Below are 16,500 nucleotides of genomic sequence, written 5' to 3'. Positions count from 1 at the left end.
CACCGGGGTTCCACAGGGGACTGTCCTCTCTCCCTTCCTCTTCACCCTCTACACCACGAACTTCAGCTACTGCACTGAGACCTGTCATCTCCAGAGGTTCTCGGATGACTCTGCGGTGGTTGGATGTATCAGCGGGGGTGATGAGGCTGAGTACAGGGCTGTTGTGGACAACTGTGTTGCATGCTGTGAGCTGAATCACCTGCAGCTCAATGTGACAAAGACCAAGGAACTGGTTGTGGACCTGAAGAGGATTAAGGTGCCAATGACCCCTGTTTCCATCCAGGGGTTCAGTGTGGACATTGTTGAGGACTACAAATATCTTGGCATACATATTGACAACAAACTGGACTTGGATAAGAACACTGACGCCCTCTACAGGAAGGGCCAGAGTCGCCTCTATTTTTTTCAGGCGGCAGAGGTCCTTCAACATCTGCAGGACTATGCTCAGGATGTTTTATGAGTCTGTGGTTGCCAGTGCTATCCTGTATGTGGTGGTGTGCTGGGGCAGCAGGCTGAGGGTAGCAGACGCCAATAGACTGAACAGACTGATCCGTAAAGCCAGTGACGTTGTGGGAGTGAAGCTGGACGTTTTGACGGAGGTGTGTGAGAGGAGGATGCTGTCCAAGTTGCATGTCATCCTGGACAATGTGTCCCACCCACTCCACGACGTGCTGGTCAGTTACGGGAGTACATTCAGTACAAGGCTGATAACACCAAAATGCACCACAGAGCGCCACAGGAAATCATTTCTGCCTGTGGCCATCAGACTGTACAACTCCTCACTCTGAATGTCAGACACTCTGATTATGTGCAGTAACTACTTTGATGTGCAGTAATCCAGTGCAATAACTACATCCATGTATAATATTGTATATTCAGATGTCAGTAATCTGTTGTTTTATTTATCACATGATAGAAACAAGAACAAAAATGTACATTTGTATTTATGCTTTAGTGTTTAGATATATTTATTTTATGTTAGTACTTACGTTTAAATTTTATTGATATATTCTACACTTTCCTACTTCTTTTAAGACTTTTGAATGGGAGCATCTGTAACTAAAGGCAATTTCCCCTCAGGGATCAAGAAAGTATTTCTGATTCTGATTCTGATTCTGATTAAAGAAACTCATAAAGCCATCGCTACTGAGAGCTAAAGGAATACAAGGCTCAATAGAGCTGTGACTCTGTGTCAGCAGTTCACATTCCCACTATCACATAGCCCTTACTCACCATACAGCGCTCACCTCCTCTCTTCTCCCAGGGTCCTCTACTCAGTCAGATTAGCATATAGAAAAAAAGTGGCCTAGTTGAATGGTGCTGTCCATAATTTAGCCAAGTTTCAGTGAATCAAAGGATAAAACAGTTCCTGATATCTCATTAGAAACTCTTTCCTGTCTTCCATCTTTAAAGCCTCAACTGGAAGAGATGAACTGATCAGAACAGTGATGACAAAGGGAGTGGCTGGCATTGGAAAAACAGTCTTAACACAAAAATTCACTCTCGACTGGGCTGAAGACAAAGCCAACCAGTACATCCAGTTCACGTTTCCATTCACTTTTAGAAAGCTGAATTCGCTGAAAGAGGAAAAGTACAGCTTGGTGGTTCCCCATCACTTCTTTACTGAAACTAAAGAAGCAGGAATCTGCAGGTTCAAAGAGTTCCATCTTTGATCACGTTCATCTTTGATGGTCTGGATGAGTGTCGACTTCCTCTAGACTTCCACAACAATGAGATCCTGACTGATGTCACTGAGTCCACCTCGGTGGATGTACTGCTGACAAACCTCATTGGGGGAAACTGCTTCCCTCTGCTCATCTCTGGATAACCACAAGACCTGCAGCAGTCAGTCAGATCCCTCCTGAGTGTGTTGACATGGTGACAGAGGTCAGAGGGTTCACCTACCCACAGAAGGAGGAGTACTTCAGGAGGAGGGTCAGAGATGAGGAGCAGGCCAACGGAATCATCTCTCACATCAGGACATCACAAAGCCTCCACATCATGTGCCACATCTCAGTCTTCTGCTGGATCACTGCTACAGTCCTGGAGGACATGTTGAAGACCAGAGAGGGAGGACAGCTGCCAAAGACCCTGACTGAGCTGTACATCCACTTCCTGGTGGTACAGTCCAAGCTGAAGAACATCAGGTATGACGGAGGAGCTGAGACAGATCCACACTGGAGTCCAGAGAACAGGAAGATTATTGAGACTCTGGAAAAACTGGCTTTTGATCATCTGCAAAAAGGCAACATGATCTTCTATGAATCTGACCTGACAAAGTGTGGCATCAATATCAGAGCAGTCTCAGTGTACTCAGGAGTGTTGACATAGATCTTTAAAGAAGAGAGGGGACTGTACCAGCACAAGGTGTTCTGCTTTGTCCATCCGAGTATTCAGGAGTTTCTGGCTGCTCTTCATGTCCATCTGACCTTCATCAACTCTGGAGTCAATCCGATGGCTGAAGATCAAAGAAGCTTCCAGCTGCCTAAAGTATTTAGTAAGAAACCTAAAGGAAAAGATCTCTATCAGACTGCTGTGGACAAGGCTTTACAGATTCCAAATTGACACCTGGACTTGTTCCTCCATTTCCTCTTCGGTCATTCACTGCAGACCAACCAGAACCTCCTGCAAGGTCTCCTGACAGAGAGGGCAAGTATTTCCCAGGTCAACCAGAAAACAGAGAAGTACATCAAGAAGAAGATCAGTGACAATTTGTCTGCAGAGAGAAGCATCAATCTGTTTCACTGTCTGAATTAACTGAATGACTGTTCTCTAGTGGAGGAGATCCAACAGTACCTGAGATCAGAAAGTCTCTCCACAAATAAACTGTCTCCTGCTCAGTGGTCAGCTCTGGTCTTCATCTTGCTGTCCTTAGAAAAAGATCTGGATGTGTTTGACCTGAAGAAATAATCTGTTTCAGAGGATGTTCTTCTGAGGCTGCTGCCAGTTGTCAAAGCCTCAAATAAAGTTTGGTGGGTCGACAAATCACTGATATCAATGTTATCAAATAAGTTAGATGTCAAGTGAAACATTTAGCTCGTGTTTATTTCTGTTATGTCCTCAGGCTTAATGACTGTAACTTTTCAGAGAGAAGCTGTGATGCTCTGTCCTCAGTTATCAGCTTCCAGTCCTGCAGTCTAAGAGAATTGGACCTGAGTGGCAATGACCTGCATGATTCAGGAGTCAAGATGCTGTCTGCTGGACTGAGAAGTCCACACTGTACTTTGGAGACTCTCAGATCAGGATCTGTTGTCTGCTGATAATTTAAATATTGCTATACTCTCAGGTTAATGTTGAAGAGGAGACTCAGCATCTGGAAGATTGTTTTCCTTAAATAACTGTCAAAAAACAGAATCAGAAAGTAGTGCACTCATGACTCTGAATAGTCTTTCTTTGTTGAACTATTAAGTATGTGGCTTTTGATCTGTGTGTGGGTTAACACCTCATCAGGGTAGGTACACATTTTCCAAACTTTTTATTTAAAAACTCTCTTATCAATTTCCTAATTCCAGTCTGTCAGGCTGTCTGGTCATAGAGTTAGGCAGTGCTTCTCTGGCCACAGCTCTGAGCTGCAACCCCTCCTATTTGAGAGAGCTTGACCTGAGCTACAATCATCCAGGACACTCAGGAGTGATGGTACTGTCTGTTGGACTGGAGGATCCACACTGCAGACTGGACACTCTGAGGTGATGAGCCAATACTAGCACACGCAAGGTTTCTCTGTTAAACTGACAAACTGGGAAGTTTCATTAAATGTTTATGTTTTGGGAATCCAATAGAATATGCCCCCATGGGAGAACCCTTTTTGTTTACTGATAGAATGTCTTATAAAGGTTCCACCTGGAACCCTACCAGATGAGTGTTGTCAGAAGAAATGTTGATGTCAGTGGTAAACATGCTCATGTCCCGTCTTTTTTGGAACATGTTGCAGCCATCAGATTCTGAGTTGGTGTATATTTACAAAAAACAAAAAAGTTGATCAGTGTAAACTGATCTTGACTTTAGACTGAATTCAATTGAATATAGGTTCAAAATAAAATATTTGCTTATCATTGCATTCTGTTTTTATTCATGTCTTACACAGTGCCCATTTAAAAATATATATATATATATATATGAAGCCCCTTAACCTTAAGCCCTTCAGGAAGAACCCTTTTGGAAGCCTTATTTTTAGGAGTTTAATATTCAATAATAACAATAATTCATAAGTCAATATAAACAACAAAATTGATAAACTGCAGTTGTCTTGTTCTCTTCTTAAGATGCCTCTGAATTCACACTGGACACAAGCACTGTCAACAGAAACTGTGTGATTTGACTACTGCCAGCTTCTGTGCAGAAATGCTCTGACTGGTCGCTGTTACTGGGAGGTGGAATGGAAAGGAAGGGTTTATGTTGCCGTGACTTACAGAAGAATCAGCAGGAGAGGAGACAGCAGTAGCCTGGTTGGAGGAAATAACCAGTCCTGGAGTCTCAGGTGCTCAGAGGATTGTTACTCTGTCTGGCACTATAAGAAAAACACATTCTCCCTTCCCTCCTTCTCTGTCTCCAACAGAGTAGCAGAGTATATGTACTGTCCTGCTGGCACTGTATCCTTCTTCAGTGTCTCTTCTAATACACTGATCCACCTTCACACCTTCAACACCACATTCACCAAACCTCTTTATCCTGGGTTCAGGTTTGGTTTTAAGTCTGCGGTGTTGCCTGGTTCCTCTGTGTCTCTGTGTTCAAGTGTAGAAGCTGAGATACACAGAGCTGGCAGCTGATGCGAGACAACGACAGCAAAGGTCCGACCAGTTGAGGTAGGCTGCAGCAATGGCGGTTCTGTAGAAGGTCCAACAGGAGCCAGTGCCCCTGTAACACTGAACCTGGACACCCCTGTGGCCCCCCACTCCAAACAAATATGATACAATAGTAAAAATTGTGATATCACGCCAACTTGCTGGCTGACTGAAGCAAAGATGGAGCATAAACTGCATCAGTTCAGCAGCATCTTAGATAGGAAAATACAGACTGGGATGTAGAGACTCTCCAGTACAGTAAAGCTAGTACAGTTCATTAAGCCATATAAAGAAGGGTTTTTGAGCTCTACAGGTTCTGCAAAATAGCAGTTGAGATCCCAGTGAGTACTGCTTCTTGTGAGCTGAGTTTTTCTACATTAAAGCTGACGAATACATACCTCAGATCCACGAGACATTAAGCAATCTGGGTGTACTGAGTACTGAGTCTAGGAGGGCAAAGGCTTTGAATCTTGACTCATTTGTCGATCAGTTTGCCAGAAATCACCAAAACCACAAAATACAGTTGCTGTGATGTGAAATCCTATAAAGGAAAATAGACTAGGGTGCAGAGACCCTCTAGACTAGCCTTATCAAAGGCTTTAGCTGATGCTCTTATTGTTTTATTTTGTTTTCATTTTCAGTATTATTACTGAAACAAATGCCAATAATGGTATTTTTGTCATTATACTTTATGCTGAACCAAAAATATTGAAGGCTTGAACACTACTTTGTTGCTGAAGCCAAAGAGAATGTTTTATTTTGTTTGTTTTATTTATTTATTTTTTTTTTTGCAATATTGTAGAAAATTGTAACAAACTTATTCAAACAAAGCTTAACTGTAACTGGAATACTGTTACTGTGTGCCTGTACTTTATATTACTTTATTATTATTTATTTAAAGATTTTGAATGCTTGAACACTTGTCTTTGTCTCTTTTGCGATGATTGAATGAGTCTCTTTGACAAAACCCTTGCCCCCCCTCCAATAAAATTGGTCTAGAACTGCCACTGGACTGCAGGGGCTACACCGGGAGATGGGAGTTCGAGGGAAAGCTCAACGACAGGCAGCCAAAGACCTCTCAAGGACCACTGAAAAGGCCAGTCAGTGGCTATAGATTAAGAGAAAGGACTCCATTTGGGCCCCAAATAAGTAATAGGGTCTCTTAAATGTGAAATTTAAGAAAAGTTTCTAGAGTTAATTAGGGTGTTTAATCTTAAACCACAATTGTCTATGGGACACATCCCAGGACTTGATCAACCCTGGCAGGGCCTTCCTTAGGTGAGGGTGTCTGTGGTAATGGCAGAAATACTGAAGATCTCAAGGTTGACTACTGATGATGTGTCCAAAATGTAATAATAGAGTAAGATTAAATCATAGAACAAATAACATATACAATTCTGATATATATTCTCCCTCCGCTCTGCTCATTTCCCTTTTCGCAAAAGTAGGGATTGAAGGAGGAGGGAGGACAACACGGCCTAATCCGGCGGGGGGAGGATATAATCCGATCCGACATACCTAACAAGCTCTGCTTCCTCTCTCTCTCTCTCTCTCTCTCTCTCTCTCTCTCTCTCTCTCTCTGTTGTGATCTCAGTGTTGCCAGTAGTGGCACACACTACTAATAATATAATTTGTGTGAAAAGTGAATTTTTGAAATTTTTGCCTGGTGTTGCTAGTGTAGAGAGTTGAAAACAGTTGCCTTCAGTAATAAAAGGCTCAGCTAAAGACAGGGATTTCCCCTTTCCCCCTTTAATTTTGGATCTATTAAAAGAGCCTCTTGCTATTATGTTGTGGAAGAGCCATGCAGTAAAAGAAATAACTCGAGGATTTTTTTTGTAAAAAGTTAAACGCAGATGACCTTTTTTTGGTGTGGTGATGTGATTATGTTTAGGCAACAAAATCACATGGTTAAGTTGAGGCAGCAAAAGTACTTGGTTAGGTTTAGGCAACAAATGCACAAGCTTAGATTTAGAATAAAAAAACATAATGGTTTGGCTCAACATTTATACGAAAAGTGAAAAGCGAGCTTCTGGGTGAAAGTCCAGGGTTTGTTAGACTCATCCACCTTCCCTCTCACCCTATTGGGATTTTCCAGCTTCCCATATTATGCTGTTACCTGTGGGGTTTATAGCCTGGCACCACCCTGTGGCATATCATACCACTGCAAAGGGGGGCTTTTTGCATTGGTGTCTGATGCCCAAATCACTGACCAAGAAGTGGTATTTGATGATGTGGGAATGGGAACAGGCTGCCAACCCCATTGGAAAACATATTAATTAATGCTTATTTAGATATTAGAAATGCTGATTATCTCATTTAGACACAACAGTCTGTGTTACCTTCATTATAAGGCTCAAATATGTCTTGCGGCCCCAAGCAGACTTTTGGGTCCAAAATGGGTCTTCTGCTGGTAAAGGTTGCAGACCCCTGCCCTAGTGTCTCATCTTTTTCTTAAAAATCATTTTTCAGTAACTTAATCACATGCTTCACATCACTATCACCCATTCAGGTTTAGCTCACCATTTCAAACTGTGCACTCCTGTTGTGTGTTATCATGTGCTCATAATTAATTATTCATTTATTCAGTTATTAGAAGCATTGACTTTTAAATAAATGTCCTCATTTATCAGTAAGAAGTTGACTGTGAGTTCTTTGCAGCAGAAGACAGAGGTCCAGTTCCTGCCCATAAAACTGAATAATGTGGTTTATTTTCTATTAAATGGAGGTGATTTGTCAGGAAAATAATAATCATTCATCTCCTGTATTTTCCATTCAAATTCAGAACACCACTATTATGAGATCCATGTTGTTAAAATCACTTGGTATGGTGAAACCTGATATGAAATAAAGGTGTCACCTGTGGAATAAAAACAGATTTTTTAAAAAGTATCATTTGAAATAGAAATTTCACTGAAGTCCAAATGATATCCAATCACTCCATTTTGAAGATGAGTATGAAAAGCTCCACATGAGGGCGCTCTGTGATAAAAGGTTTTCAAGTGTTTGCTGCTCTTCAAAAAGCCAGTACTGGAAGGTAGAGGACAACAAGATTAGGTCAAAACTCAGTATAGGGCTATACCATGAATAAAAACACACAAGGGTTTTTAATCTTAAACGAGGACTTTGAATGTAAACAGTCATGGACTGACTGCAGTCATGGACTTTCTTTGACATTTGCTTCACAGAGTTGGCAAGAGCTGTCCTTGTTGCAGTCCAGCCCAATTCATGTAAATACATGTTTAAATGAAGAACAGCACACTTAAACACATACACAGAGCAGAAAGGTGTTATATCTGGAGCTCCTTTTCTCTCAATTTAACACAACCCTCCTTACCTCTCCTCAGCTCTGGTCAGACCTGGAGATGTACATCCCTGAGTGACTGCAGGAGGCTACACAGCCGTCGGCAACTATCAGAGCTCTGCTGATTAGTTAGTTTGTTAAATGTCCTATTGGCATTGATTATCAAAAGAAGAACTTTGTCATTGTGGCACCCATTAATACATCGTAACTCGTAATATTCACTTTAATTTCAATTAGTGGTTTGTTTCCACCTTCTCTTCATAATGGTGGCAGCACCTGTCCTGACATTTTAACAGGAAATAGCCTATAACATTTTAATATTTAAGGCTTGTCACATGACGCCACATGTTCCTCTGATGAACTGATGAGGCAATTCTCTCTTTCCTCCGTCCAAAACTGCCATTTCACAGGTGGTTGGCTGGCCAGTTAGCTTGCTAGCTTGCTAATTACGCCATGTTGTTACGCTAACAGTGACAGAAAATGGGCTGAGCAAAGTTCAGCCACTGATTATATCAAAGTGCTTTCTCAATCTGTGACGAGAGTGTATTGATGAAGCTTTAAGTTGGTGTATTTCACTCGTAAAGCAGCTGGCAAGATTGCTAGCTCATCATTTCCACCATGCTACCATGTTACACTGGTTACATTGAGTAAAGAATACAGTATGTATTACTGTATCAGCATGACTGTACCGTATCAGACTGTCAGTATCCACAGCCTGTCAGTATCTACATATTTATTTCAAAAGAGCAACAGGAAACACAAACACTTCTGTCATGTCACTCTGACCAATAGTGCAACTTCTTTACTCATTCAGTCACTCACTCAGACTTTCATGTTTACATGGGTGGCCTCTCATGATCCAGTCCTGCCAAGAAGAAAACCAGTCACAGCACCTTTAGTCTTGTTAAGGACATCTGTTTGACAATTGTACAAAGTGACACTGACAATTTTATAGTAAGTGAATGAATGGATGCATAATCATGCTGTGTATCCATTTTGATAGATCTCTAGTTTTCCACATTAGTCTGGACTTGTAACGTAGCTCTGCACTGATAAGGTACCTAGATAGCAGTCAGGCCGCTCTGATGCCCAATGGAGAGAAAGCCTGCACCTGTTCTGCCCTGACACTTGAGAAATGGACTGTCACTTTTGGTTACTTCACCTCACCACCTGGACTTGACACCAGGTGAAATACTTCACTGCTATGTTACTAATCATCTCCATAATCTCCATAATGTAACTGGACAGAACAGCGTGACAGTAATTTTGTCCTAACCCTCAGTGACACACAGCGACGTCTCCTTCTTACTTCCATCTTGTCAGATGCAGTCAGACTGTAGGAGTTAACGGGTGAATCACAGCCATATTTCCTGCATGAATCACACTTTTTCTGTCTCTCTGTCAACAATCAATGTTTATGCGACAGCGAGTTGGAAGTATTACATGAAATTTGTTCCCATCTGTCTCTCCAATTTCTATCCCTGGTTGCCCTGTTTAGGTCTTCACAGGGACTGATGTCTTTTCCAGCATGCTTTGGATGAGAGGTGGGTTTTAAATGGTGAAATGGGTTCATGTTTGAGAGATAAAAGATGAAGAGAAAATATGGTAGTAACTTCACATTGTATAAAGTCAACAATACAAGTGTTGTGCAGTGGACTTCATTACCCGCCTTTTAGCCTTCTTTTGTTTTGTATTTTGTTTTTGTTCACTATTTTATAGAAATATTAGGACCACAAAGTCGATCAAACACTTTGGTCCAGACTGAAATATCTCCACAAATATTGGATGAATCATCATGAAATGTTCTACATGGTTCCCAAAGAATGTATCCTGCTGACTTTGGTGACTCTGTGACGTTTCCTCTCTTGCCACAAGGAGGATGACATCTTTAGAAGAAAGTGAAATGTTTCCAGAACTATTGGATAGATTGTCATTGCATTTGGTATGCACATTCATGTTCCAGCCCAGTCACCAGAAGAAAAAAAATGGTAATACTTTCTATGAAGACCACATCTATAATGCATTATGAAGGCATTCATAGTGAATTATAATGCATAATTCTTTATGAATACACTCATAAACACACATAATACTTACTGATGCACTATATCAAGTCATAGTCATAAAACATTATAGAAGTGGCTTATAATGATTTATAAGTGGCAATGATGTTATGGATGCTCTTCACTTGTCATAAACTGGAGGTTGAATGCTGGGGCTTATAATGCATCATAATTACCTATTCTCACTTATTCACACATCAACAATCGAGTCCAACGATCGCTTTCCATATGGATGTGAGGGGTTTTTTTTTTCTACACCTTACCCTGTGTCTCTTTAACCTAAACCTAACAATCAGTGATTTGTTGCCTAATCTAACCATCATGACAGTCTACATTGGTTGCTAAGTGCTGTTATGTTACCATAGGGACCATGCTGCGTCATCCCACCCTTGTGCATTTATTGACATCATGATAACGGCATTCCAGAGTGTACACAGCTGAAGGAAGGTCACTGACAGACTGGCACCATGTAAGGAGTTTGGATGAAAACGTGTTGGTACATCACAACAAAACAAAAAGAAGGCCCCACCTTGTGGTGCTATTTGGCATTGTGGCAATACCACAAATCTGGATAAGACAAATGTGTCTTAATGTCCATCACGAGTTGCAATTTTTCAACTTCAAATTTGCATGACACTGTGTTGCAATAGCCTCTCAGAATTTAGATCTAGTTTAGATTCTCCTGACATTGCAGAGATTCAGACATGAAAGACAAATGTTGTCGCCAGAGCTATGCACAACTTCAAGTCTGTACACAGACCAAACAAATATGGACTTGAAGGGCTTGGAGATTAGCGAGTGAAGTCATAATATCAAATGGTAAACTCTGAAAATCACATCACTATCAGTGTGAACATGCATAACATTGCCCAAGATTGAGGGTGGCAATAGCTCAGTCCATAGGGACTTGGTTTGGGAATCTGAGGGTGGCCAGTTCAAATCCCTGTATGGGCCAGTGGACTGGTAGCTGGGAAGATGCCAGTTGGCCTCCCAGGCACTGCCAACTGCTCAGGCCGCCTGTCCATGGGAAGCTCCTTCACTCGGACATCCATCCATTTCATGCATGTGTTAAGGCCCATGTGTTTGTGCATGTGTGTGTGTGTACTAACAGCAGAGTGACAAAAATGAATGACTAAAGTATGATTGATTGATTGAACAAGCAACACAATTCTACATATGAAAAAACAAGTTTAATTGTTTGTTTGCAACCCACCTTACAGCATTCATTTTCTTTGAATATTATTTATAATGGACTCAACAAAATTCATGACATACTTGAAAGGCAGCTCATTTGTCACTTCAATCAGAGAAATACATGAAAGATACACACATAGTTTAAGTGTGATTAATGCAAAACCATACATATGCAATCCGAAGGATGTGTCCTTCAGCATGTGTCCCAGGAAAGTGTCAGGCTATCCTGAGGGGAACAAGACACAAACACAGAAAAGGAACAGGATTTATAAATAACTGCTCATGTAACACTGGATTGTATTTTTGCATATTTGTTTCATTATAGTAGTCTCTAGAGACTGTTTTATAGTCAATATTCATGTTGTCTCTGCATGCAGCCTTATCCTTGATTTTCTTTAAATCCAGCCAAGACATGTTGGCTAAATAATTCATTGTTCTTGCCACATGCATATCCAACTTCCAAACTTTGACCATCTAACCAGCACAAGCTTTTGATACTTATGCTTCTCTATCCTTTATCAAAATCCTATTTATATTTCCCTCTGCCATCCTAAGCTGCAGTCTTACCTCTTCCATTGTTGCATCCCAGACCACTGGCATTTCCTATCCGATCCATCCTGGCCCCAAAGCAGCCAGAAGTGCGTTTCCTGGCGGTCAACAGCAGGTCTTGCAGACGGCTCCTCTGACTCGCGGCCCTGCTGTGGCCCTCAGCTGGCAGTTGAGTTCTCTCTGATATTGAAGGTTCTTGGTCCCCCTCCTGCTCCAGGCTCCATCCCCGACTGGCCTGGCTGTTCTCAGGCTGCTGGTTTGTCCCTTCGTAATCTGCCTCAGGGTCTTCCTCCTGGGTCGCTTCAGCCAGGGTCTCCTCAAAGCGTTCCAGCAGAGACTAGGATGGAGAGGTGAAGATGGGTTTACGCTTAAAACTCAAACCAGTTACATCATGCTATCATGTTACAGTTAACACATACTGATTAACCCTTTGAATTCTGTGCAAATTGGTTTGATTTCCTTTTAAAAACATGTGTAGAGGGCAGAAGAAACTCAACAAGAAATTCTTGCAATTTGTGGGACATTTCCTGCCCCTTTGGTGATTCCCTTTTCCCCCATGTTTTTAAAAGATATCCAACCAATTTGCTCAGGTTTCAAAGGGTGAAATAGCTTGCAAAAGGTGGTACACACACAAACATATACACACACAAAATTGATATGGATCCAGGTTTCAAAGGGTTAAAAATAAAATGCATTGTAGTGAATGTGTGAATCCTGTTGCTTCCATAGTCCAGAGCTTGCGCTGTGGTCGTGTTTGTGTTGGTGATGTGCTGACAGTATTTGTTAAATCCTGCTAAAAAAAGGAATGTCAAAGAACAAACAAACAAATAACAACAACAACAACAACAAACATGATGCTAAAATTTAAAACTAGCTAACTAACATTGGTAATATGGAGTGAAGCACATGGCATGCTGCTGAGTCATGTTATGTTCCAAAGCTGAATGTTTAAAATGAGATTTCCCTTCACAGAAAAACCTGTCTGGTTTAGTTTCCATGTTGGCTCTTCATACTATGGATGTGGTGTTGATGGAGTTGTAGATCATAACTATTCTTTTATTATTCTATTCTATTCTATTCTATTCTATTCTATTCTATTTTATTCTATTCTATTCTATACTATTCTATTATATTCTATTTTGACTAGTTTCTGTTTATTCTTGCAAAATGTTTCATTTATTTGGGTTTTAAGCCAACATGTTGTTTACATTGTGTGAAATAAAATTGGTTATGTGGCAATTTATAATGAGTGGACCTTGAACTAATAAATAATGGGAAATCTGGACACCATGCCTGGACCAGGTGGGAACCACTGCACTGGAGCGTGTATCTCCTACTAATTATAGGAAAAGGGTATCTACATACACTTGACAGTTTTCTACCAAAAAAGTCCCTAAACTGCTGATATTATTTCCCAACATGAAGCTAAATGCACATACTCTCCACAATCAGAGATTATATTCTGGAATATACACAGAGCACAGAGCTCAAATTCATACCAATAATTACAAAAGGTAACAAAAAGTGCTGCCAGCAATCTTCTTGACTTCATTTGTTGTTTTTATTATCATAGTGGTGGTAGTGGGCAGAAATCTCAAAACCTGGACATTTAAAATCACAACTATCTGCATCTGGGCGACTGTGGCTCAGGAGGTACAGCAGATAATTCACTAATTGGAGGATCAGAGTGATCTGATCCTCGGCTCCTCCACTCTGCATTTCAAGGTGTCCCTGGGCAAAACACTGAATACTGAATTCTTTCTTGTGAGTGTGTGTAAATGTTTAACTGTAGTAACATGTAGTAAATTAATTTGAGTGGTTGGAAGACTAGAAAGGTGTTGCATATTTTTACCATAATTAATAATAATTGTAGTTAACCCATTGAAACCTGAAGTGACTTCACTTGTCTTCTGCTGCTATGCAAACTGGTGCAATTTCTTAAATATATATATATATATATATATTAAAGGCACTGAGCAACTTAGTATGAAATGATCCATGAATTGCAAGAAATTAGCAGAGAGAAAAGTATTCTATAAAAAGCTAGCTTTGCTTGTATGTTGCTGTTTTAATTTTTTTTTTTTTTTTTTTTTTTTTACTTATTTTCTGGTAATTTTCTTATACTTTTTACTCATTTCTTGATTTTGGGGTCATTTCTTCTTTTGTTGCTCATTGCCTTCTTCCCATGTTTTTGATAGAAATCAAGACATTTTGCAAGGGTTTCAAAGGGTTAAGTTAGAAAATATGATTATTTTTTAATGTGGATAAAAGCAACAGATTGCTGTTACACATTGCCTCACCTCTGAATACACAACACATCTCTCTCTGCAGATATTATTGTGTACCTGACCTTCCAGACTACAGTCTTCAGAAACACAGGTGTGATAAGTGCAGGTGTGATGTGGTGTCTTACCTTGAGTTGAGACAGATCCCCAGTAGAGGAGGGCCTTCCCAGTATGTGGCTGCTAACCAGTGTGTGCTGACACAGCAGGGCCAGCAGGCCCCACAGGACCGCAGTCCTCATGATATCCTTCTGTTGCAGCAACTGACACCACAGCCTGCGGCGCAATATTTTATATACACGCCAACACACACACACTCCCCATGCAACAGACAGTCAATGTCAGTGGCTCATCATTTTGTAGATTGCCTCAAGTGCATTCTGACACCTCTGCATGATAAGACAGCTGGTCAGATGTTCCCCAAGTGGCACTTGGTGGTAGGTGTGTGTGTGTGTGTGTGTGTGTGTGTGTGTGTGTGTGTGTGTGTGTTTGTGTCTGTGTCTGTGTCTGTGTGTGTGTGTGTGTGTGTGTGTGTGTGTGTGTGTGTGTGTCTGTGTATCATCATGCCTACCAGCCAGCAGTGGCATGACCTCAGGAGCCATCTTGGAGCTGTGAGCTCAGCCGCGCTGTGTATGGAGTGTATTGACAGGAATGCAGCGTTCACCATGCAAATACTTAACACTGTCTCCACTCCTGAGCATGAAAAATACCATAGTAGGTTAAAACTGTTGCGCCTCTGTCACAGGGAGGCTGCTTGGTTTAGATTAGCAGAGGAAGGAAACAATGTCATCATCAATATAAGACAGCTAGAGTACATAATATAGTTGATAAATTCTCAGTTTGGTTTTGAGGTATGTTAGTTTGTAGGTAAATGTCGATAAGGTTTTAGCTGATTGTAAAATTACACAACAATAATGGACAATTGAATGCTGGCAGTGCACTAAAAATTGACTGGGCTGTTTCCACCAAACCCAAAAAAGATAGATTCATTACAAATGATAACAAATATGAATATTTGTGTTTGACATCTGAAAAATATGCTCATTGTTTTCTTGTTGAAACTGAGATGAAAAGATTGATACCTCTTTAAGACAGGAGACTGATAATGATCCTTTTGTCTTACACTGTTACAGAAAAGTCATCGATGTATTTCCCACCAAAGCTGAACTATTTATTTTACAGGTCAATTTATAACAATGTCTGTGTTTTCCAATGTCTAAAGCGAGCTGCCAATATCAGCTGTGACGCCAATGTGCACTGAAGTCACCAATGTTTCCAAAAGGTATTAATAGTTTGAACGTGTGTTCCATAACAACTCAGTAAACTCCATCCGGTGATGAAGATCATGGGATAAAGTTAAAAGCTTTGAATTAAGCCAGCAGGCGAACGTTGAGTGGATATTGTCCTGCCAGCTGTCATTTTCACTGAATCAGTTAATAAAATAGCAATAACTATATTTGTAAGACAATTTCTGTCCTACCTCTCCGTCACCTGTTCAAATTACTCCTGTGGCATTCTTCATTTAGACAACATTTTTAGTTTGGTTTCAATTCTTAACTTAACATCCACTTACTGGATTTCTCCCAGAGTGTTGAGACACACATTATGGACTTCATCAGCAGATATGTTTGGTTGTCTTCAGTAAGCAGGTTTCCATTAACCCTCAAATTGTGCAAATTGAAATTGCGAATATAAATTACATTAAGTGAAAACACAGCAGTTTCTTTTTAAAACCCTCCCACTCATCACAAAAAAGTTTTCACGTTCACATGAGGTGCTATTGCAGGCAATTTGAAAAAGCCCTATTTCTCAAATCTGCAATGCAAACACCACATAACTCTTCAAAAGTTGAGCGGATCATCTGGAAGTTTTGAATCCACAATTCATGAAATCGTGGACTATCACCTCCCAGAAATCCCTCATACGTGGCCGCCTACTGTCTCAACAGATGACAAAAGAACTATCTCCATGACAACGGAGCAACCCTGCTTGCTGATGAAGCCCCCAAGATGCAGCTGAAAGCACTGGAAGACATCTCTTAACTGGACCTTAAAACTGTCGAGCCTCACACTAAGAGGGTTCAAATCCTCCAGCTGGCGAGGGCCCTCCTGTGTAAGGTTTGCATGTTTTTCATAAGTCAGTGTGGGTTTTCTCTGGGTTCTCCGGCTTCCTCTCATAGTTCAAAGACATGCAGATTCATTGGTGACTCTAACTTGGCTATAGGTGTGAATGTGAGTGTAAATGGTTATCTGTCTCTATGGGTCAGCCCTGTGATAGTCTGATGACCTGTCCAAGGTGTACCCTGTGTGTCAGTGTCAGCTGGGATAGGC

General features: G+C 40.9%; 1 protein-coding gene and 1 pseudogene across 1 annotated transcript; one reads left to right on the top strand and one right to left on the bottom strand.

Annotated features, from left to right (window-relative positions):
- The first annotated feature begins 449 nt into the window (after positions 1-449).
- On the top strand, positions 450-3,690 carry LOC121947508 (annotated as a pseudogene).
- Positions 3,691-11,316: 7,626 nt separating this feature from the next.
- nppa (natriuretic peptide A) lies at positions 11,317-14,478 on the bottom strand. The gene is made up of 3 exons (XM_042492085.1): positions 14,302-14,478; positions 11,907-12,225; positions 11,317-11,565 (listed from the first exon to the last, which is right to left on the bottom strand). The coding sequence occupies exons 1-3, from the start codon at positions 14,410-14,412 to the stop codon at positions 11,561-11,563; spliced, it is 435 nt and encodes a 144-aa protein (XP_042348019.1). The 5' UTR covers positions 14,413-14,478; the 3' UTR covers positions 11,317-11,560.
- Positions 14,479-16,500: the final 2,022 nt, after the last annotated feature.

This window comes from Plectropomus leopardus, chromosome 8 (genome assembly GCF_008729295.1).
Source record: "Plectropomus leopardus isolate mb chromosome 8, YSFRI_Pleo_2.0, whole genome shotgun sequence".
NCBI lineage: Eukaryota > Metazoa > Chordata > Actinopteri > Perciformes > Serranidae > Plectropomus > Plectropomus leopardus.
The sequence above is the reverse complement of the archived record's forward strand: the minus strand, read 5'-3'. Positions and strand labels throughout refer to the sequence as shown.